This window comes from Myotis davidii, unplaced genomic scaffold (assembly GCF_000327345.1).
Source record: "Myotis davidii unplaced genomic scaffold, ASM32734v1 scaffold38, whole genome shotgun sequence".
NCBI classification, from domain to species: Eukaryota; Metazoa; Chordata; class Mammalia; order Chiroptera; family Vespertilionidae; genus Myotis; species Myotis davidii.
In genome coordinates, this window is record NW_006291383.1 from 5710318 (window position 1) to 5733037 (window position 22720).

Below are 22720 nucleotides of genomic sequence, written 5' to 3' on the forward strand. Positions count from 1 at the left end.
CCCTCCAGCCCCTATTTGTGCCTTTTTTTGTTTTGTTAATCCCCACCTGAGGATATTTCCACTGGTTTATTTTTCAGAGAGGGAGTGATAAGAGAGACATCAATTCCCCAATGGGGTGGGGAAAGAACCTACAACCCAGATATGTGCCCTTGACCAGAATCTTACCCTCGACCCTTCGGTGCACAGGTCAATGCTAACTATTTAGCACACCAGTCAGGGTTATTTGTGCCTTTTATATATGGAACCCACTTGTATCATCATTGTTACTTGAAAGTCTACTGGATTGAGCTCAGGCCTAAATCCTCTCCCTGCACCACAGGATGCCCCACAATGCTGACACAGAGCCAGAGTTAGGAGCTGAGGAAACGTCTTGAGTGCAAAGGAGACAAATGCTCAGTTTTTTCGATGGACTGGTTCTGCATTTCTGTTATAGGCACTGTTTGAATGGTTGGCTTCCCAGGCTGGAAGTTGATTCCATAGCTGACCTAACCAGAGGGTGCAGGTTAGATGCAGCACCACCCACCCCCAAGTCAGGAACAGAAAACCTCTACTGATATACCAGAAGGGTTCTTACTTCCAACTTGGAAGTGAGGCTCAAGATACACCTCCACATGTGGGGAGATAATGTTTCTAGTGTTTCCCTGGGTGCTATTGGTATAACCTGGGTGGGAGGGGAACCAGTCAGAGCAGGCCCGTCCCACCACCTCAACCCAGAATCAGGCCTACACCCCATCTCTCCTGTTGATGCCGAGACAGGTGTCAGCTGACTGAAATGGGCTTCAGGAAGGCACACATGCCTTGAATCTCTGGTCTGAAGCGGGAGAACCAGGTGAACTTGGACAACTCATCCCAGGCTGGGACCAGTCTGCAAGCCCCAAATCTACTAGAGCTGGAGATAAAAGCTGAAACTCTCCTCTGCAATTTAAGGTGGATTCACCCATAAAGGTCACCAGGGGGAGATAAGGCTCATAAAAACTAAGAGATGAGGTTCTCTCTTAGAAAAGCTATCCTGTACCACGAGGGCAAAGCTAGTCCTCTGGACCGAAGAGGAAAGAGGTTCAGAGAAGGTGCAGTCCCATTGGGATCACAGGGAAAGCACACTGGGCAAGTACGTAGTCAGAGGCCGCCGCTCTCATCTAAGCTCTCTGACTAACTGGGAAATGGCCAAATGATCCCATTTGGGCCTCAGTCTCCTCATCTATAAATGGGTTCGTTCTGGCCATAAAACTTGGGTTTGCCTCTCCAGATCAGATGCTGGGCCTTTTAAAGCCACACATTTCAACAGCGTCAGAGACAGGGCCAGAAGCTTCTAAATACCATTCTCTATTAAAGGAACAGGGTCCTTGGAGAAATGGATAATTCCAGGGCTGCAGCAGGGAAAGTAAAAGATGATCCTAGAATATCATGTGGCAGAAAACAAGAAAGTGCTCAGAAAATGATAGAAACATGTGAAAAGGACAACAGAAGCCAGCTTGGAATAAGCCAATTTTCCATTGGCCACATCTAACAATTTGTGCATCAAAATATCCTATGTAATAAAAACCTAATATGCTAAGTGTCCAGTAGTCTGGTTGTCCATTCAACCAATCAAAGTGTAATATGCTAATGATATGCTAAGGCCACTCAACCACTCCCTATGTCATGCAGTGACCCCCAGGGGGCAGTCAACCGGTTGACCAGTCACTATGATGTGCACTGACCACCAGAGGGCAGATGCTCCGACCAGTAGGTTAGCTTGCTGGTGGGGTCTGGCCAATCAGGACTGAGTGAGATGGGCCAGACACTTCCTGGAGCCCTCCCACGGTCCCTCCCCGGCTGGCCAACCTTCCGAGTCCCTTCCCGGCCCCGATCGTGCACCGGTGGGGTCCCTCGGCCTGGCCTGCACCCTCTTGCAATCCAGGACCCCTCAGGGGATGTCGGAGAGCCAGTTTCGGCCCAATTCCACAGGCCAGGCTGAGGGACCCCACTAGTGCACGAATTCGTGCAGTGGGTCTCTAGTAGAATGATAACATTAAATAAAATAGGAGACCACGAGTCCAATGCTGATATAACTAAATGAATAAATGAAAAGCATTATAAGAAAGGGAATATTCAGCCATGGCTAGTGTACTCAATGGTTACAGCATCAGCCCACGCACCAAAGGGTCACAGGGTTGATTCCTGGTCAAGGATACCTACCTGGGTTGCAAGTTCCATCCCCAGCCCCAATCTGGGGAGTGCAGGAGGCAACCAATCGATGTCTCTCTCACATCAATGTTTTTCTCTATCTCCCTCTCTTCCACTCTCTCTAAAAATCAATGGAAAAAAAATATCCTTGAGTGAGTATTAAAAAAAAATAGAAGGGATATTCAAAGTACCTCCCTCACAAAATAATTATTAAAAGGCAATAAGGCACAATCGACAGAATGAAAAGATAACCTATGAATTGGGAGAAAATATTTTCAAATCATATGTGATAGGGGTTAATATCCAGAATACATAAAGAACTTAACAACAACAAAACCAACCCAACATAAAAATGGACAAAGGACTTGAATAGACATTTTTTTCAAAGATGACATACTAATGGCCAGCAACCATATGAAATAATGTCCTACTTCACTGTTAATTAGGGAAATGTAAATTAAAAACACAATGAGCCCAGCCAGCGTGGCTCAGTGGTTTAGTGTCAACCTATGAAGCAGGAAGTCATGGTTCCATTCCATGGTGAAGGCACATGCCCAGGTTGTGGGCTCAATTCCCAGTAGGGGGCGTGCAGGAGAATCCATGATTCTCGCTCATTGATTTTTCTCTCTCTCCCCCCTCCCTTCCTCTCTGAAATCAATAAAAATATATTTATTTATTTTTCTAAAGAAGAAGAGAGAGGGTCAGGGCCTCTGCACAGCCCTGGGTTTGGAGTGAGGTCAGATGAACACCTAATGGACCTCTCAAATTTTACAAAATGATAGTAGTGAAGCTCCAAGAAGGGAAGGAGCCCAGCTGAAAGTCGTTCAGCACATATTCCAATATGCCACCTTCCCAATGCACCAGCTCTCCCCTCAGGGCTATAGCCTACAGCCGTCAGCAGCCAGGAAAATTCTTGTTTCAGCTTTCTGCTGCTTCTCAGTACCTTGAAACGACTGGACTTCACTGTTGGCCCTGAACCAGTGACTACAGATTCTGCAACTCAGAACCCTTGTGGTAAACCCCGTAAGTCCCCAAATAACAGAAAAGCATCACAGCAAAATGGCCTCTGGTGGTACTCTGGGAGTTGCAAAGTTACTCATTTCACCCTTTAGACTTCCCATAACTGCAAGGTAAGATTTTTCCGCGAGTTATATAAAAAGAGTAAAGGATTAAAAAGAATGGTTTTGCTTCCAACCCCAAAATGGGATCTTAAACACTTCCTATAACAAATACTGGCAACATCTCCCATGTTTATTTTTCAAATGTTTTTTTTTTCTTTCTTTTTTTTTTTTCATCTTCCCCAAACAGTGGAAGCTGTTAGTGCTGAGAGCTATATTTTTAGCTCACGTGGCCTGGGTGTGCCTCTCCAAGTATGACTGGGCTTATTTACATATGGAAAATTCCAGAGGGTGATTATATTCTCTCCAGCACCATTCCCCAGTTGTGTGTGCAGAATTTCTTTTTTGAAAGCAGGTGGCACATGTGGGATAGATGAATAACATGGTGTAACAGTACGTACACTGTAATGCTGATGCCTAGGAGGGCTCTGGGGTGCAGAGAAAGCACATAGAGTTCCTGGAACAGTGCACCACCTGATTGCCCACTGAGCTTAGATCGGCTTTGCCTCTCTGAGCTTCAGGCTCTTCATCTGTCAGATGGAGATAATGCCACCTACTTAGTTGCCAAGAAATATTTTCAGGGTAAGCGATGGCTTCTATTGAGTATGTCACATAATGCCTGGCATACGCTGGGCACTCAATACCTGAGCCCAGGCCCTTCTGCCTCATGGCAGATCATTGTGCACTTCCTGACCCCAGGATCTGTGCCCAGATGGGCAGTGAGGACTTCTGTAGCACTAAAAACATAGTTGGTTGCTAACCATTGTGCCAAGTGGTACCATATTTGCTCCTTCTGAATGAGCAAATAAATCCCAACTTGTCCTCCCCTGCCTGATTCTGACCCCTGCTCCATATTGCTGAATGTGTGTGGAGGAGGGAACCTTGAAAACAGCTGCTTGCTCATTCTGAAGCTCACAGCCTGGAAGCTAGGAGGCTCTCGCATACTTACAAGCAACCACAAGCCCTCCCACACTGTTTCACCCATCCTTCTTGCAACAGCGCCCTCACCCACAGTGCATGCTAATTCATGCTTTGGAGACCTGCCTCTGTGCTCTTCCCTCCAAGGCTGCCCCTTAATGTTGACAGTAACCATTCACTTTAGTGAAGAGTCAGGAGGTTGGGCAAGATGCCAGCCAGGACCGCCTCACCCCAAATCTCTTGGGGATGGCCTTTATCACTGATGATTAAGGCTTAGCCTTCCAAAGCCGGTTTCCTATCCCATTGAAAGGGGAAGCGAGTCTCCAGATGGCCAAATTGATCTCAGTCAAAAAGGTGCTAATAACATCTAATGTGCATTGAGCACTGTACCTGTGCAACCCAGATATAGCTGGGGCCTCCTGTTGCCCTCTCTCAGCTTGGTTACTGAAATCAAAGAAACAGCGGTACGGCATAAAACCCAGTTAAGAGCTATTCAAATGTTCACTTGATTTCTCACGGAAATCCCAAAGGAGAAACACATTCTCAATATAGAGAAAAACTCCTCGAAGTCCTCTTTAGACATTTCTCATTCTGGGTTCTTCTGTTACACAGTGGCTTCAAAAACAGCTGTGCTCTTTCTCTGCTCCCCTCAAGACTTTCTGAAGACCAGCCCCCACAGTCTCTTCCCCTTCAACCCCCCACAGTGTCTTTACTCCCTGGTTGCCCTTCTAGTCTGTTTTGTCACCCACTACTCTCCTGGGAAACATGATCTAACTCCTGTTCTGCAAGTTTTTTTCTCACTTTCCAGGAAGGAGGATCCAGGAATCTTGGTGAATACAATCCTCCACCGTGCTGTACATGTACCAACTCTTTTAGTCCTCAATAGCCATTAAGTGGCAGAGCTGGGATCTTAGCCCAAAGGTGATCAGATTTCAGTCAGATGCTTAGCAAGATGGCTGTCATGGAATAAGTGCTCAGTAATAAGTTTCTGTCCCCATATCCTATCTGTTCAAGAACCCTTCAAGGGCTCCCTGTTGCCTGGAGCAGGAGTAAGCAAATTACGGCCCACAGGCCAAATCTGACCTGCTACTTGTTTTTTGTAAATAAAGCTTTATTGGAACACTAAAGTTGATTTCACCATACAAAGCTGAGTAGTTACCATAGAGACTGCATGGCTGGCGAAACCCAAAATATTTATTATTTGGCTCTTTACAGAAAGGGTTTGCTGATCCCAGGCCTAGAGAATAAGAGGGAGCAGAGACTGTCTCTTATCCTCCTTTGAATCTGCTATGGAGCAAGTACTTAATAAATAAATTTTAACTGAATGAACAAGATGTCCACACCACCATCTTTGAGCCACAGCCCTACATGCAAAGAGATCCCACATAAAGTCAGACATTCCCACTTACCTAGGTCCAAAACAGTGCCACCCCATCCTTGTAGGTCACAGACAGCCCTTCCAGGACTACCACAGATGTCTCAGATTCCTTGAACTTCTGGATCTATTAGGGGAGTTGAGATGATTAAATTCATTGCTTCTCTACCCTTTCCCACCCATACTCCCTTCTGATAGAAAAATTCCATATTCCTTCTCCTTTGCTGTGCAACATAACAAATTTTCTTTTAAATTCAGCATATAAAAGTATAATGTTGAATATGTTTTTCAAACTGTACTCACCCCCCTCACTCATAAAAACCATTGATCTTGTCCAACTTGCTCATTTTGCCACTGGAGAAACTGGGGTGAAGATAAAGAACTCAAGGTGATCAAGGGGGTTGAGTGAGACGGAAACAGAGCCAGGTTCTCCAGAGCTTCCAATGTCCAGTTCAGCACTCAGCTGTCCTTCAGACTCCACTCCTTGCCAGGGTGGGCTAGGTGAGTGTTCAAGTGTGTAGGATGCGGGAGGGCGCAATCTCTCCTGATGGCCCCAGGCCAGGCCCTTGTGCTATCATGGCCTCCACCAGGCCCCCTAGCACTGTCACAGCTAAACTATGGGATTTCCCAAGGGAGAGAGGTAAGTGGGCGCTGGGTCTGTGGTGCCAACCTAGGTCAGCGACAGGTGGCTACAGATTCAGGATCCATCTGTAAGTCCAATCAACCACCTCCTTGTCTCTGGCCTGCCTCCTATCTCTCAGGCTGCTTGATCCTCATCCTTGACCCAGGATGCTGTTCCTGTCATGCTGCCCACCCCTGGCTTTTTATTCCTCCCTCCCTCCACAGTCATGCTCACTCCAGTCTCTGGCAACACCCTGTCAGTCTGACAGAGGTGCTTGAAGAGCATTGGCAAAATAGCAGTTTGTAGGCCCAACACAGCCCACATAGTGTTTTGTTTGCCTAACACAGTATTTCAAAAACAATTTGAATTAGTTGTTCACATTTAAAAACCAGTAGGAATCTTCTTAAATATTTGGTTTCTTGGTTCTCTTGAAAAATAGACCAGTAGACCAGGCCTACACTTATTTTCTGGCATCAATTGTCTGGGTTTAAGGAGCAGCTGCTCCATTGAGATGGGAATGTGTGCACCAGTCCCCACCATCCTCTGTTGTTTCCCCAGTCCTTCTGCTGCTCTCCTTTAGATGACTTGTCTGGCCTTGGAAGGCATTTGAGTTCGCAACCCCAGTCTTGCTCACTTTGGTCTGAACCCCGCTGTGCCTCCTATCCATCTTTTCAGATACAACCCTCCCACCCTGAGAGTATCTTCATTGATTAACCCATCCATGCCCAGCCTCCTGCCTCCTGACCATCCACTCACCCAGCCCCACAAGTGTCAAGGGAAACAGTACCCCAGTTGCTGACCCTAAACATCTGTCCAGACCCACAGCTCAGCCCCCGGTAGCCCCCACTCCAAGCTCCACAACTCCCATGGTGTCCATTCAAGAAACACAGTGGCCAAGCCTCCATCCTTTATTTGGTCTAAACAAGGACTCCTGCATTCTTGTACCGAGGCAGAAGTTCTTGGATTTTGTACCGGGGTGCCTTGATGGCCTGGACAATCCTCAGTGGGGGGAGGTTTTTCTGGGGTGCCATGAAAATGGGATAATTAGGTTTAGTCTTCTTGTTGAAGTTACACAAATCCAGCATCAGAGACTTGGGGTTGTAGATCTCTTTCTTCTTGTACTGAATTGGAGGGAGTGGTGGACGTCGGCGAGGCTCCTCCAGCAGATGTATCAGATCCTTCCGGAAGATATTCCAGCTGTTCTCCATGAGGAACTTCTGGCACATGTTGTTATCGCTGAAGGTAAGGCATAGATGCTGAGGTTCCCACGCCACTTCCTCCCTGTGCCCTGCCCCTCCAGTCTTGCCTCCCATCACTCTTTTCAATCCCTAAACACAGTGTGCCCCTTCCCACCTCTGTGCCTCTTCCCAGACTCTTCTCTCTGCCTCCTTTACCTTTCCACGCTTTCTTCCCCTAGACCTGTGCTGTTCCACACAATGCCCACGAGCTGCATGTGGTGCTGAGTACCTGAAGTGTGGCCAATATGAATTAGAGCTATACTGTGAGTCTAAAACATACACCCACTTTCAGAGACTTACAACAACAAAAGAATGTAGAGTATCTAATTAATAATTTTTATATTGATTATATGTTGAAATGATATTTTAGATATACTGAATTCAATAAAATATATCATTAAAGTTAATTGCACCCTTTTTAGTTCTTTAACGTGGCCACTGAATTACGTATGCAACCATTAGCCATCAGGGAAATGTAAATCAAGGCCACAATGAGATACCAATTATATCTACTAAAAGGGCTACAATTCAAAAGATAGACCATAAATGTTGATGAGGATATGAAAATATTGGAACAAGGTTTCCAATATATTACTGATGGGAATGTAAATCGGTGCAGCCACTTTGGAAAACAGTCTGGCAGCTCCTCAAAGGTTAAACATAGTTATTTATGACCCAGCAAGTCTACTCCTAGGTATATACCCAAGAGAAATGGAAACATATGCCAACATAAAAACTTGAACAAGAATGTTCATAGCACTTCCCCTTTTGACTGCCACATTTTCTCCCAATAGATTTTAGTGGCTATGCTTATGGGATAGAGTAACATCACCATGGTCTGAAGGGGGAGGATTTGTGTCCCACTTCTGTATGAAATGGCTAAACAGAAAAAAAAAAAAGAATGTTCATAGCAGCATTATTCATAAAAGCCAAAACGTAGAAACAACTCAAATGTCCATTATCTGATGAATACATAAAGTATGGTATACATATGCAATGGGATATTATTTGACAATAACAAGGAATGAAGTATTGATACTACTGCTACATGGATGAAACTTGAAAATATTATGCTAAAAAGCAAGTCACAAAAGACCACATATTGTAGAATGCCACTGGTACGAAATATCCAGAGCAGGCATATCTGTAAAGATGGAAAGCAGAACTAGCCGGTTTGGCCCGGTGGATAGAGCATCGGCCTGTGGACTGAAGGGTCCCAGTTTCTATTCTGGTCAAGGGCACATACTGGGATTGTGGGCTCGATCCCCAGTAGGGGGCATGCATAAGGTAGCCGATTAATGATTCTCTCTCATTGATGTTTCTCTCTCTCCCTCTCCCTTCCTCTCTGAAATCAATAAAAATATAAAGAAAAGAGGGAAAGCAGATTGAAGCTACCTTGGACTGACCTTGGTGTCCTGGCTCTATTTTGCCCCCTGCCCTCATAGCATGTGAGGTTGGGGAAAATGGGGGAGGTTGGCATGGGCTCAGCACTCATTGACTAATTTCCTTCTGAGACCACAGCAAGTGAAGGGTAAGTTCAATTTCCATTGACTCGCCTGTACTCTCACCTAAGGAGGCAAACCTAATAAATCACGAACAGATTAGAACATTCTTCAGGCTCCATTATTTCGCCAGAACAGGTTCCACTAGGATCCACAGAGAGCAACTTAATAAAAAATCCAGTGGTGGGAGTGGGCTACAAGCTAGTCCTATTGGTCTCAGTAGTGTATCAAAGTCAGCTCCCACCAGCTCACGGGAGATGACTGTGCACATCTCTTCTCAACTCCATCAGGTTGGTAGCTCGAAATTGGGCACGGTGGGAGTATGTCCACCAGGGGAATGGGCAAATACTTCAAATCAGGGTTACCTCCCACCTCCCAGAGAGTTTGCTGTTAAACCTGCACCAGCACACCACTAGAAAGTCTTCACTTAATTTCCATTAACTTCCAATTTTTTACATGATAGACAACGACAACACTATTTAACTCTGACTTAGCGCTTACCATGTACCAAGCACTTTACATTTGTTAATGAATTTGATCCTCATAACCATCCCAATTCACAAACATGGAAACTGGGGCCAAAGAGGCTACGGAACTCACCAAACCCTGAGGGGGCAAGCAGGCAATTACAAATTCTTAGGGGATCTTCTTTTTCCAAGTTAAGACAGACCTGATTCCATGTTACCTCCTGATGCTGAAGGTCATACTGATTTTTAATCGGTTTTTCACTAAACAGGGTTAGCTCTTCTAGAGACCTCAGGTCCTTGCAGGCACTTTAGTTCCATTCCCTGCCTCACTTGAACTGAAAGTTTCATCTGTCCTTGCAGGCTGTACAACTTTAACCCATGATTCCCTTAAACCCGTCCTTGTTGGGTAATCCCAACAGTGGATCCCCCTGTGCTTTGGCTTTTAGGCTCCTCTTCATTTGCCCTTGGAAATTTCCCTTCTTTCCTATGACTACATTCTACATGGCACTCACTGTGTTTTGTAGGGAGAGGTTTCAGGATATCTAGCCTGTAGCATTCACAGCACAGGTGTCTCAGTCAGTGACTATGTGACCTATAGGATGTCACAGGCCCTTTCCTGGGCCTCACGGTCCTCAGCTAAAACAATCTAGCTCAATCCTCCGATTTGAGCTAGATACTGGCTATTATTTCTGCCTGCTTTAGCAAAACCATGAGTTCAACAATTAATGAATAAGCCAGAATCCAATCTGTCAGCATTATAGATGATTGCAACAAAATGCTGACTGGGCAGCCCAAACATCTGCCACCCTTGAGTTTATGTAAGCCTTTCTGAATTTCAATTCAACTGGCATTAACTGATATTCATCATGTGCCAGGCATTATGCAGGAGCCAAAGCTCCTTAAATCGTTTCTTGGGTAGTTACCTCTAACTAGCCATTTTCTATATTGGTAGTGCACGCGAACCAGAGAACTATGGCATCTTTGAACTGCAAGGAATCACCACTGTTTTCCAACTTGTTTTTCTCACAGAACTGCCCCAATTTGGGCCATATCTGCATGTTATCTGTTCTTTAATTTTCTAATGATTTTTCCTTAAATCTACTTAGTTTCTTTCACTTAAATATTTACTTTGGCTTTGTTCTAAGCAGCAAAATCTGTCGGGTCATGGGCACAGTGCATGAATCATGCTTTTTCTCTAGTTCACACTAGAATAGACGTTGCTGTTAAAACTAACAATGTCAATCCATGTGCTGCCTGAAATCATCCTGTAAACCTTCTGTGAATGTGTTCCATACTTTAGGAAACACTGTTCTAATCTAATTTTCTTGTTTTGCAGATTGGAGTCTGAAGCCTAGAGGAGGGGAAATGACTTATCCAAGGTCATACAGATCCCATACAAAATCCTTTCATGTGTTTATGGGATATAGCTACAGATCTGCCTTCACACCTCTTTCTCTACCATTGGAATCACTTGCTTCCCACAAAACCAAGTCTGATCACAGTATCACCACAAGAAAAAAAGGGGGGAAGATGCAAAATTGTGTGTATGAATAGTAAATGCACATTTGGCATATATCCATGCAGTAAATACTAAAAAGAAATACACAAAACACTAATTGGGATTGGTGGAGGAATGCACATAATTTTGGTTTTCACCTTTTTAAATGTTCAGCATTTTCTACAATGAATATGCCCCATTCAGTCAACATTTACCTACCAGGTACTATACAGGTACTAGAGATGAAAGACAGATAAAGTCCAATCCCTGCCTTCGTGAAGCAACGAATCAAGGTGTGGAGGAAAGATATATACAAACAACGTGGCTGTCAACAGCTATAATACAATGTGTGTGGTAAGTGATAGAGCCACAAAGGGAGCACGATGAGTGTGCAGAATGGGGTTATGACCCCAATTGAGGGCCAGTCAGGAAAGGTTGTCTTGAGAAGATGAATCTTAAAGAATGAACAGGAATTTACTAGAAAAACAGAGATAGGATTGGGGGCGGGTGGCGGTGGCATTTCAGGTAGAAAGGTCTACAGTGGCAAAGGCGATTATATGGAGGGTCCAGGAGGCCATCTGCCTGGGTTGTTGGAGAGGTTGGAGGTGGTAGGAGGTGCTGCAAGGGAGTTAAGGGGTCAGACCATGAAGAGCCATTTATGTGGCATTAAGTCACACTGTATACTATAGGCAGTGAAATAACCCTGCAAAGTTTTGTGTGTGTGTGTTTTTTCAAGTATATGTTTATTGATTTCAGAGAGGAATGGAGAAAGAGAGATAGAAACATCAATGATGAGAGAAAAATCATTGATGGGCTGCCTCCTGCACGCCCCCTAGTGGGGATCAGCCTACAACCCGGGCATGTGCTCTTGACCAGAATCGAAACCAGGACCCTCTAGTCCGCATGCTGATGCTCTATCCACTGAGCCAAAATGGCTAGAGAATGGATCACAATTTTCTAAACTATCCCTTTAGTAACACATGTGGGTGGTGATGGTTTTTCTATTATGAATATGACTGCTATGAACATCCTAATGCATGTAGCTTTCCCCATAACTTAGTTATATAAAGATAAATTCACAGGTAGACCATTGCTTCCGAAAGTACGAACAGTTTTATGGCACTTAAAACATAATGCTAAAATTATTATCCAAAGAACTGAGACAATTTAGAGTGTAGCAACAACTACCAGTTTCATCCCACCCTTGTCAGCATTAGGTATTATCTTTTTTTTTTTCTTTTACTAAAATAGGTGAAAATTTGTTCATTTGATCTGGTGGGATATACACCCATAGCCAGCACTGACCTGGGGTACCCGATCTTGAACCTGGACAACTTTTCTGTCACCTTGCAGTCAATCAGTTCACAAAATTTTTCTTTCTGCACTGTTATCAACTCAACTCCCAGGCTCACGAGGATCAAGGGCCGCAGGTCTTGTTGGTCGTCTGGAAGGAGGATCTGGTGAAGGCCCTAGGGGAAAAAGTCCCAGAAAGTTGGACCTCAGGGACCGTCCACTTCTGCTGGCAGATATTCTAGTATATAATAGAAAAACGAGGCTCAAATAGAAAGTGACTCCATCTGGGGTCATTTGGCAAATGATGGGGAGAAGTCCAGAGCTCCATTTGCTACATGACATTGGATCTTCTGACTCTTCCAATGACGAGAGCCCTTACGGCACTTTGTCCACATCCTGCCTGCAGGCAGCAGGCTCTCTCCCAGAACTGTACTCACAGGTACTCTCCAGGGGATGGCATTTTACACTTTTCCCCAAGAGCCAATCTCAACTCTTCCTTGTGCCAAGTAAGCCCAAGTTCCCCTGCTTAGGACTATGACAAATATCAGACAGCTAGTTCTCCTCTTCGAGATCTTCCCTTTTGTAGCGACAAGCCTCTTCCCCATCTTTTCTGCAGGTCTTTGCTCATAAATGCATGTCCCCACTGAGCCTCAGTTCTTTCTCCCTCCCACATAGACTGTGGAGGCCCCTGGTCTCCTTCTCTGCAGCTTATCATGCTCCTTTGGCTCCCTGGCATGGATTCCTATTTGGTTCTATCTGGAAGGGAAATGGAGGTCAACAGGCATACCTGCTTGTTTTACAGAGAGTATAACCCCCTCAGGAGAGTCCCTGAGACAGGGCAACGCCCTTGTTGCTGAGCTGTCAATCCATTACTCACTCCTCAGCCTCTCAGCAATTAAGGCTCAAGCAAGCCTGGCCAAAGTGGCTCAGTGGTTGGGTATCGACTCACGAACCAGGAGGTCACAGTTCGATTCCCCTTCAGGGTACATTCTTGGGTTGTGAGCTCGATCCCCAGTAGGGGGCATGCAGGAGCCAGCTGAAAGATGAGTCTCATCATTGATGTTTCTATCTCTCCCTCTCCCTTCCTCTCTGAAAAAAAAAAACAAATTCCCTCTCCCTTCCTCTCTGAAATCAATTTTTTTTAAAAAAATTGTGTTTTAAAGACTCAGGCAAAGAGGGTAGGGAGGTCAGTGGCCCCAGATCCTACAATGTCCTGCTCTCTTGGACTTAAGAAGAAAGAGGGCCATAAACCAAGAGGTCTGCCCTAAGAAGGCAACCTGGGATTGGGAATAATCCTGGCTTCAGAAGGAAGATCCAGTTGTTTACTTGTTATGTGACATTGGGCAAATTACACCTCCCTGGGCCACTGTTTGCTCATCTGTGAAGCAGAGGTGAGAATACCTGCCCAGTGTCTCCGAAGGATTCTGATTTTGAAAGGTGTGAAGTCGGATTTGGAACAGCCCCTCCCCACCACCACCACCATTTGGGTTCTAGACCTTGAAATATGAGCATCTACATACTCCTTGGTGCTCTAATGCCTGGCCTTGTCTCTCCTTGGTAAGACTGGAATGGAGATATGTTATTTTTTTTATGAAACTGTTGAAGATCCAAACAAGAAGGTGTGTATAAGGACATTCTGGGAGACACAAAGCACTTCCATATTAATTATGCTCAGTACAGTGGGCATGAAGGCCCTTCTATAGTGGCCTTACACAGAAACCAGAACGGCTGCCCTTTAGCCAGCTCCTACGATATGGTAAATATATATGCATGGAGATTATGTATCTCCATCCTAGGAGATAGGGATTATCATCTTCAAATGTGGAAAATGAGAGTCAGAAAATGAAACTTACTTGCCAAAGGTTAGATAATAAACAATCATAATAATAATGATCATGGCCAAAACCGGTTTGGCTCAGTGGATAGAGCGTCAGCCTGCGGACTGAAAGGTCCCAGGTTCGATTCCGGTCAAGGGCATGTACCTGGGTTGCGGGCACATCCCCAGTAGGGGATGTTCAGGAGGCAGCTGGTTGATGTTTCTCTCTCATCGATGTTTCTAACTCTCTATCTCTCTCCATTCCTCTCTGTAAAAAATCAATAAAAAATATATTAAAAAAAAAATAATAATGATGATGGTGGTGATGACGCCACCAGCTAAGTTTATTAAGCATTCACTAAATCCCAGTGCCTCCTGTGATTTTCATATAAATTAACTCATGTAGCTCTCACAGCAGCCCCACGAGGTGAGCTCTATTGTTATCCTCCTTTTATAGAGGATTCTTCTGAGGTTCAGAAACTTGTCCAACAAAATGGCATAGAAGCAATAAAGCTAGGGTTTGAACCCAGGTAGTCTGTCTTCAGAGTCCATGCTTTTAACCACTGCGCTATGAAGAAACAGCCACAGGGGGTTAAGTCACCTGCCTAAGAACCGAAAGTGGTGAAGCCAGTATTTGAACACAATGACCTGCTCAGGGCCTCACCAAGGGCAGCATTGTCTTCTGGCACTCCTATGCACCTCCAATCCACCCCAGCACTCCCTCTGTGGCTCAGGTCCATTCTCTGCCTAGAACCTTCAAATAACTTCCCCAAGGCACCCAGAATAGAATAAAATTCAGTGTGGCCATCACGGCCTGGGCTTGCTGGGCTCTCTGGCCTGCCTTCACCTTGCCCCTGCTTTGATTACTCGGTTCTAGCCATGTTGTTCTCCTTTCCAATCCCCTCAACATGCCAAGCTCTTCCCCACCTCAGGCTTTGGACATGGTATTCCTTTATCTGGAACAGTCTTCCCTCAGGTCATCCATAGCTTATTCCTTTCATCATTCAGGTATCATCTTAAATATTACCTCCTCAGCCCAGCCAGTGTGCTCAGTGGTTGAATATCAAACCATGAACCAAGAGGTCACCAGTCCGATTCCTGGTCAGGGCACATGCCTGGGTTTCAGGCTCAGGTCCCAGTGTCGGTGGGAGGGGGGAGTAGGGGGAGGGAAGGGCATGTAGAAGGCAGCCGATCATTGTTTCTCTCTCATCATTGTTTCTATCTCTCTATCCCTCTCCCTTCTTCTCTCTCTAAAAAAACAATAACAAATATTTTAAAAATATATCACCTCCTCAGAGCAACCTTCCTTGACCACTACCCTATTTAAGAAGTCTCTCCTCACCAACCCAGCTTTCTCTTCTGTACCTAACAACACATGGAGACTAACTGAAGGAATGGAGGGTGTTTTGCCTGAATAAGATAATAAGTAACAGGGCATTTGACACAGTGCCTGGCTCATACATATTGAATGTAAAACAAAACAGCATTCTTTAAATACCTAGGGGCCATCACATGGCAAAGAAGCTGATTTCTTCTGTTTTGTTTTTGTGGGATAAGTAGGGGGGTGGGGTGATGGAGCAAGGAGCTAAAGTTGCAGGAGGCAGAGTTTTATTGACTAAAAGGAAGAGATTCTTAAGACTTCTGACCACGGGCCATGGTAGGGCCTGGGGTTCCCAGACAGTACTAGGCTGACTTTCTTTCCTACCTCTGAAGACACACAGTCCAGCAGGGCAGAAGCATTAAGAGCCCACCAGAATATGTGTGAGAAGAGGTTGAAGAGGACCCTGGAGACACCGTGATTGAGAAACAGCAGAAAGGGCATGGCAAGGGAGCAGCTCCCCCAACTAGGCTGACCACACACAGGGCACCAAAGGAGGATCCCAGAGACAAAGTGCCATTCTCATCGCATATCCCATTTTTATCATATTATATCAAAGGGACACACTAATGACATGAAATATTACTGTTGATGTTGGCTTCATCAGCTGGCTGAGGTACTGTTTCTTGGGTTTCACCATGGTAAAGTTATTCTTTTATTTTCTCCCCCTTTCCACACTGTATTCTTTGGAAGGAAATTGCTATGTGTAGCCCATATCTAAAGAGCAGCGAGTTATATTCATCCTCTCCTTTAGGGCAGAGCAACTACACAGATTATTTGGAATTCTTCAGCATGGAGGTTTGTCTTTTCTTCTCTTTTTATTAATTTACTCATTATGCATTGCATCAGTAAGTACTCATGGATGTTTATTTTACATTTTGAGTTATACTCAGTACTACTTTACTTTGCTGCTTAAATTGTTCAAATTATTCCAGTTTTGGTCATTGGGAGCTCTATCAATTGGCCACTATGTTACTTGGATACACCCCATAAATTTGCCCCTCCCCACAACACTTCCTTACTTCCTGACACTACAAAATACTCCAGGTTCATCTTAAATATCTTCTGCCCTAGTCCTAGAATCAATCATTTCCCAAAGAGCCCCTTTCTTTTTATTTTAGAACTAGAGGCCCGGTGCACAAAAATTTATGCACTCGGGGCGGGGGGGGCCCTCAGCCTGGCCTATGCCCTCTTGCAGTCTGGGACCCCTCGGAGGATGGCCACCTGCTGGCTTAGGCCCGCTCCCTGGGGGATCGGGTCCAAGCTGGCAGTCAGACATCCCTCTGGCATCCCAGCAGCCCTTGAGGGATGTCCACTTACCAGCAGGGAGCAGACCTAAGCTGCAGTCGGACATCCTTAGCGCTACTGAGGAGGCGGGAGAGGCTCCTGCCACCACAGCTGTGCTGGCAGTCATCAGCCTGGCTTGTGGCTGAGCAGAGCTTCCTCTGTGGGAGCACACTGACCACCAGGGGACAGCTCCTGCATTGAGCATCTGTCCCCTGGTGGTCCGTGTGTGTCATAGTGACCAGTCATTCCCAGTTGTTCTGCTGTTAGCGTCAATTTGCATATTACCCTTTATTATATAGGATATAGTCCTGGTGCACAGGTGGGGGCCGGCTGGTTTGCCCTGAAGGGTGTCCCAGATCAGGGTGGGGGTCCTGCTGGGGTGTTTGGCCAGTCTGGGTGAGGGGCTGAGGGCCATTTTCAGGTTGGCCAAATCCCCCAGCAATGGAAGCTCCCAGCCTCTCCTTTTTTTCTTTTTCTTTTTTTATTCTAGGATTTATTTACCTTCTATAATTGAAACTTTGTAGCCTTGAGTGGAGCTCAGAGCCGGCTGCAGAAGGCAGGAAGCTTGGCTTCCTCCATCACTGGGGCAACCAAGCCTCTTGCTTGCTCCAACTCCATGGCTGCCGGTCGCCATCTTGGTTGGGTTAATTTGCATATAGTTGCTCTGATTGGCTGGGGGGCATGGCTTAAGGCATAGCAAAGGTACGGTCAATTTGCATGTTTGTCTTTTATTAGTGTAGATGGTATTAGACACCAAGATCTGGGTACTGGGTGTGTTCATTGTTATAGGAGTGTCATTTCTTTTAGGCCCTGTCAGATGATAGGGCAAAATACATATGTTTATACATATATTTATAAATATTTCTATATATAACCATCCATATCAATTTGTAGCCTCTTGCCCTTATCTGTAAATTTCCACTCCAATAGTGAGATACCTGGCTCCTACCATGCACCATTCATTTACTTAATTGACCCATTTCAGTATACATGACAGCAGAATCAATTGGTAATCCATACACCAACTTTATCAACTAGAGTTTAATGCTTGTATGTGGTTCCTTCTGCATTTAGTCTTACAGCCTCCAGTCATCTCCAAATACTTAGGTCATCAGCACTTTTTTCTCCCACCCCCTTCACTGAGGTGGTTTCATGCATTTGTAAAATTGTTAGATTCTCTTGTCATAGTCTGTATTCCTTCCTGGGATCTCCCAACATCCTAGATAATTTTGTTTTGTTTTGACAAATTGCATACATTAAGCTTCACTCTTTGTGCTGGAAAGTTCTATGAGTTTTGACAAATGCTTAATGTTTTGAATCCACCATCATACAGATAATTTTACTATCCTAAAAATCCTATGTGCTTTACCTATTCAGCCCTTCCCCTGATCTCCAAACCTCTGGCTACCACCGATCATTTTATTATCTCTGTAACTTTACCTTTTCCAGAACATCATAGAATTTGAATCATACAATCTATAAACATAGAATATTTTCCATTTATGTAAATCTTTCAATTATTTCATTATAGTTTTCTGCATATGGATCCTGAACATATTTTGTTAGATTTATATCTAAGTATTTCACTTTTTGGTACTAGTGTACATGGCATTGTATTTTTAATTTCAAATTCCAATTGTTCATTGCCTTATCACTGCAACTTTGCTATAATCATTTATTAGCTTCAGGAATTTTGGGGGGTTCTTTTTTTATTTTACTCTTTGAAATTAACAAGCATATGATCTGCAAACAAACACAGCTTTAATTCTCCCTCCCCAATCTGTATATGTTTTACTTCCTCTTCTTGTCTTAATGCACTAGCTAGGACTTCCAGTACAATGTTGAATAGGAGTGGTGAGAGGGGACATCCTTGCCTTATTTCTAAATTATTTTAAAACAAGTCCCAGATGTCATATTTTAATCTGTAAATATTTTGACATTTATTGCATAAATATAAGAACTCTTTAAAACCATAAGCATAGTATGGTAATATTAAAATTATCATATCTAAAAAATCAATATGTTCCTTAATATCACCACATATAGAGTAGGATATTTTTAAACCTTTACTCTCATTAACACTCACAACCCATCGTGGTACACACTGTGTCATAAACAAGGCTTTCTGTATACTTACAATGATTTCTCCTTCCTCCACTGTGTGGAGCTTGACGTAGGCCCCCACTAAAGCCTCCTTCGGGATATCACCATGTTTGGTTTTGATCATGGGACAATTCAGCAGATGAGGTTGCTGGGAACTGAAATTAGACAACTTGTTAAAAAGAACTCTTTTGTAACACAGCCAGTTCATGAGGCCATGGATAATCAGCTCCACCTCTATTGCACATGGAATCTCCCCTCCCCTCTCCCAGAAGTAAGAAAACTCCAAATCAAACCCTGGGAGAGACTGAGTCAGGAATTGGAGAAGTTTAATACGGAGGGAGACTTGGAAGAGAAGGAGACAGGACCCCTTTAACCACCTGAAAGCTGTTTGTTATGTGCAAGAAGGGGCTGATGACCTCATGCAGTTGAGCCAGGCCTGCTGGGTGAGCGGTCCACACTGGCTGAGGTATGCTCAACATGAGGAAGGAATTTCTAAGTCAGAGCTGCCTGAAAATGGCCCAGACTGTTTGATGAAGAGTAAGCTCTGTGCCTTTAGGGACACGACAGGAAGGCAGAGAAGAGGTGGCCGTGTGTGTGTGTGTGTGTGTGTGTGTGTGTGTGTGTGTGCGCGCGTGTGTGTGTTTGCTTGTTTACAAAGACAGGTTTTCCTGGGTAGCCTGGAGACTCTGTACTTTGTTCATGTTGGGCTTAATTTTACCCAGGCAATCCTGTTGTGCCTTCTTTGGTCTCAGGCTAGGTAGAAGGAAGAGAGAGGCTATGCTTTTTGGATTAGAGGCAGGAAAAAGAGTATTTATCAGCTGAAAATATGCCTGAACTCACCTACACATAAATAAGGCAGGCTTCTATTTTCACACAAACCCCAGGTTTGGTAGGCGAGTGGCACATGTCCAGCCTGTCCCTTTTCCCTTGTTGATTTATAGCAGAGAAACTGGGCCTGTTCTATCTCTACCTTCAGAAGAACTGGGATTGGTATTTCAAGCACGGGATCCCTTAGAAAGAGTATCTGTCCGAGGAAAAAACTCAGAAGCCATGGGATGCTCATATGGAGGTGAGCAGGCTAAAGACTTGAGCAAAGTGGCACTATGGCAATATGGAGACTGATACTGATGTCATTATCAGGACTACTGTGACAATTTTTTTCTTTATTTTTTTATTCTCTGAAGGGAAGAGAAGGGGAGGGGAGGGGAGCGGAGGGTGCTGGCATGCCCTGGGGGGAGAGCACACTCTCACTGCAACATTTTTGTTCCATCTTTAATGGGGGTGGGAGGAAGCTGCTATGTTTCTAAGGCCTGGCGTTGAGCTGCCTGTAGGCCAGTGCCCACCAAGTGTCCTTTCCCACTCCTCAGCCCCTCTGGGCTAAGGCAAAAGTGCAGCCCTTATTGTGCACCCACCTTGTTCCCATGGTGACAATTGTACCAGACAACAAGACCGAGTGCTAACAAGCTACTTGGGCTTGAATCCTGGTTCTGCCACTTCCTACATGTGTGACCTCGAACAAGTAACTGAGTCTCTTTCTGTACCTTGTGTGTTCTCACCTGAAAGATGGGAGTGATAATAGCAGTACTTACACTTACCTGATAGGATTTTTGTGAGAATTAAATTAGATAAGCCAGTACCTGACAGAGTATTCCATTAGTGTTAGATATAGTTATCATTACCTCATTTAATTGTTGGCTTGCAACAACCCCAGGACTTAGACACTATTATATGTAGACAAGGAAACTAAGGCTTACAAAGGTCCAGTTCCTTGCCTGGGGATACAGAGCTAAAATAAGTGGCCAAGCCAGGAAGTGAACCTGGGTTGAACTGACTACTAAGCCCAGGTTCTTATACTGTCTTCCTTGGATGGTTATGATTTTTTGAAGAGGCTCAAGACCCAGTGACACACAGAGTGAGTGACAACTATAAGATCTGTCCTGCCACTTCTTCTTCAAAGGGTTCACTGAAAAAAGAAGAAACCGACCACCTAAAGTGGCCCCTTGAGAGTTAAAGGCAGAGAATGCAGCTCCTGGACATCAAACCCAGCACCTCTCAGGCTGCCTTCTCCATACCTGCAACCTTTGGGGTAGAGCTATGACTGCTACCTCTGCCCCCTCCCCAGCATCCCTGATATTCTGCTCTGTAAGTTATATCATCCTTTCAACCAGAATCTGGACCCTACTATCTGCCAAGAGCTAAGCTTACTTGATCTTTGGGCCAAAGGTCTTTGGGAGACTATCTTCTAGGGTATTAATCTTCTTACTGAAGGTGGTCCCCTGTTGCTCCAAGGCTTTCTCGAAATGCAGAAGTTTCAGAGCACTAAAATCTTGTACAGGATATGATTTAATCTGGAAATCCTTAAATCTCTTCACAGGAGAAGCTTCTGTTAGAGAAAGCACAGGGAAACATATTAGTGGGCCTTTGCACATATGAGGGTTGTTGTGGGCAGTTGGAGATATATCACAGACTGCCTGGCTAGTCTGGTGTATGGGGAAAATTTAAAAAAAAATAGAGAGATCAGAGAAAGATAAATATCACACGATCCCACTCATTTATGAGATATAATGAACAACATAAACTGACGAACAAAAACAGATCCAGAGACAGAGAAGCATCGATCAGACTGTCAAACCTCAGAGGGAAGGTAGGGGAGGGTGGGGATAAGGGGGAGAGATCAACCAAAGGACTTATATACAAGCAAATAGGCCCAACCAATGGACACAGACAACAGAGGTGAGGGCATGAGTGGGGGGGATGGAGGGTAATGTGGGGATAAGGATACATATGTAATAACTTAATCAATAAATTTTAAAAAAATAAATAGAGAGGGGTTAAAAACACACCGTGGTGTCCATGTATTGCCCCTCCATGTTAGGCCCTGAACTACTAGAGCCTTTATACCACTGCATCCAGACAAGTGTCACTGGCCTCATTTAAGAAAGAAAATGAGCAGCAGAGAGGTTAAGTCACCCAAGAAAAGGCTGAAGCTGTTTGAACTCAGTCAGTTCTAATTCAAAGCTCATGTCTTTTGGCAAAGCACATTTATCTGAGCTTTCAAACTGGGATTGGGGATAGGAGCAGCAACAAAAGATAAATGGAGGGCCAGCCATGGAACCTTGAACAAGTCACATAATTTCTTGAAAACCTCATAGGATAATTGTAAAAATTACAACTAAGAGTATGTGCTATGTACCTAGCACCGTGCCCAGCACATAATAGGCCCTCCATGAGAGTTTTTAACAAGCTCTCCAAGAAAAAAACTAATCAGGAGTAAAGCAACTAACTCAAAAACTGTAAGAGCTAATAAATGATTTCAGCAAAACAGCAAGATACAAAGGCTACACAAAAATCAGTTGCATTTCTATACACTAAACAAACCACAAAACCCTGCTGAATTAGAGAACACATAATAAATGGAAACATATCCTATGTTCATGAATTAGAAGCCAATATTGTTAAGATGTCAATACTACCCAAAGCCATCTATAAATTCAATGTAATTATTGCCTGACTTTTTGCAGAAATAGAAAAACATATCCTAAAATTCAGAAGAAATCTCAAGGGGCCCCAAATAGCCAAAACAATCTTAAAAAAGAACAAAGCTAGAGAATTCACACTTCCTGATTTCAAAACTTACTATAAAACTACTAATCAAAACAGTGTGATACTGGCATAAAAATAGACATATACCATTAGCCCTAGCTAGTTTGGTTCAGTGGATAGAGTGTCAGACTGCGGACCAAAGGGTCCCAGATTCAATTCCAGTCAAGGTCAAGTACCTTGGTTGCAGGCTCCTTCCTGACTCAGGCCCTGGTCAGGGCTCATGCAGGAGGCAATCAATCAATATGTTTCTCTCACATCAATGTTTCTCTCTTTTCTCTCTCTCTCTCTCTCTCTCTCTCTCTCTCTCTCTCTCCCTCCCTCACTCCCTCTCTTTCT

At 44.4% G+C, this 22720-nt stretch overlaps 1 protein-coding gene across 2 annotated transcripts in view; it reads right to left on the bottom strand.

Moving 5' to 3' along the window:
* Positions 1-7089: 7089 nt before the first annotated feature.
* CNBD2 (cyclic nucleotide binding domain containing 2) overlaps positions 7090-22720 on the bottom strand; it is a 58913-nt gene continuing 43282 nt past the window's right edge. For both annotated transcript variants that reach the window (XM_015564459.1, XM_015564458.1), the window contains exons 9-12: positions 20987-21164; positions 18816-18936; positions 12210-12373; positions 7090-7435 (exon numbers count right to left, since the gene is read on the bottom strand). In XM_015564459.1, the coding sequence (XP_015419945.1) occupies positions 7117-7435; positions 12210-12373; positions 18816-18936; positions 20987-21164 (782 nt within the window). In that variant the 3' untranslated portion in view covers positions 7090-7116. The remainder of the gene's footprint in view (positions 7436-12209; positions 12374-18815; positions 18937-20986; positions 21165-22720) is intronic.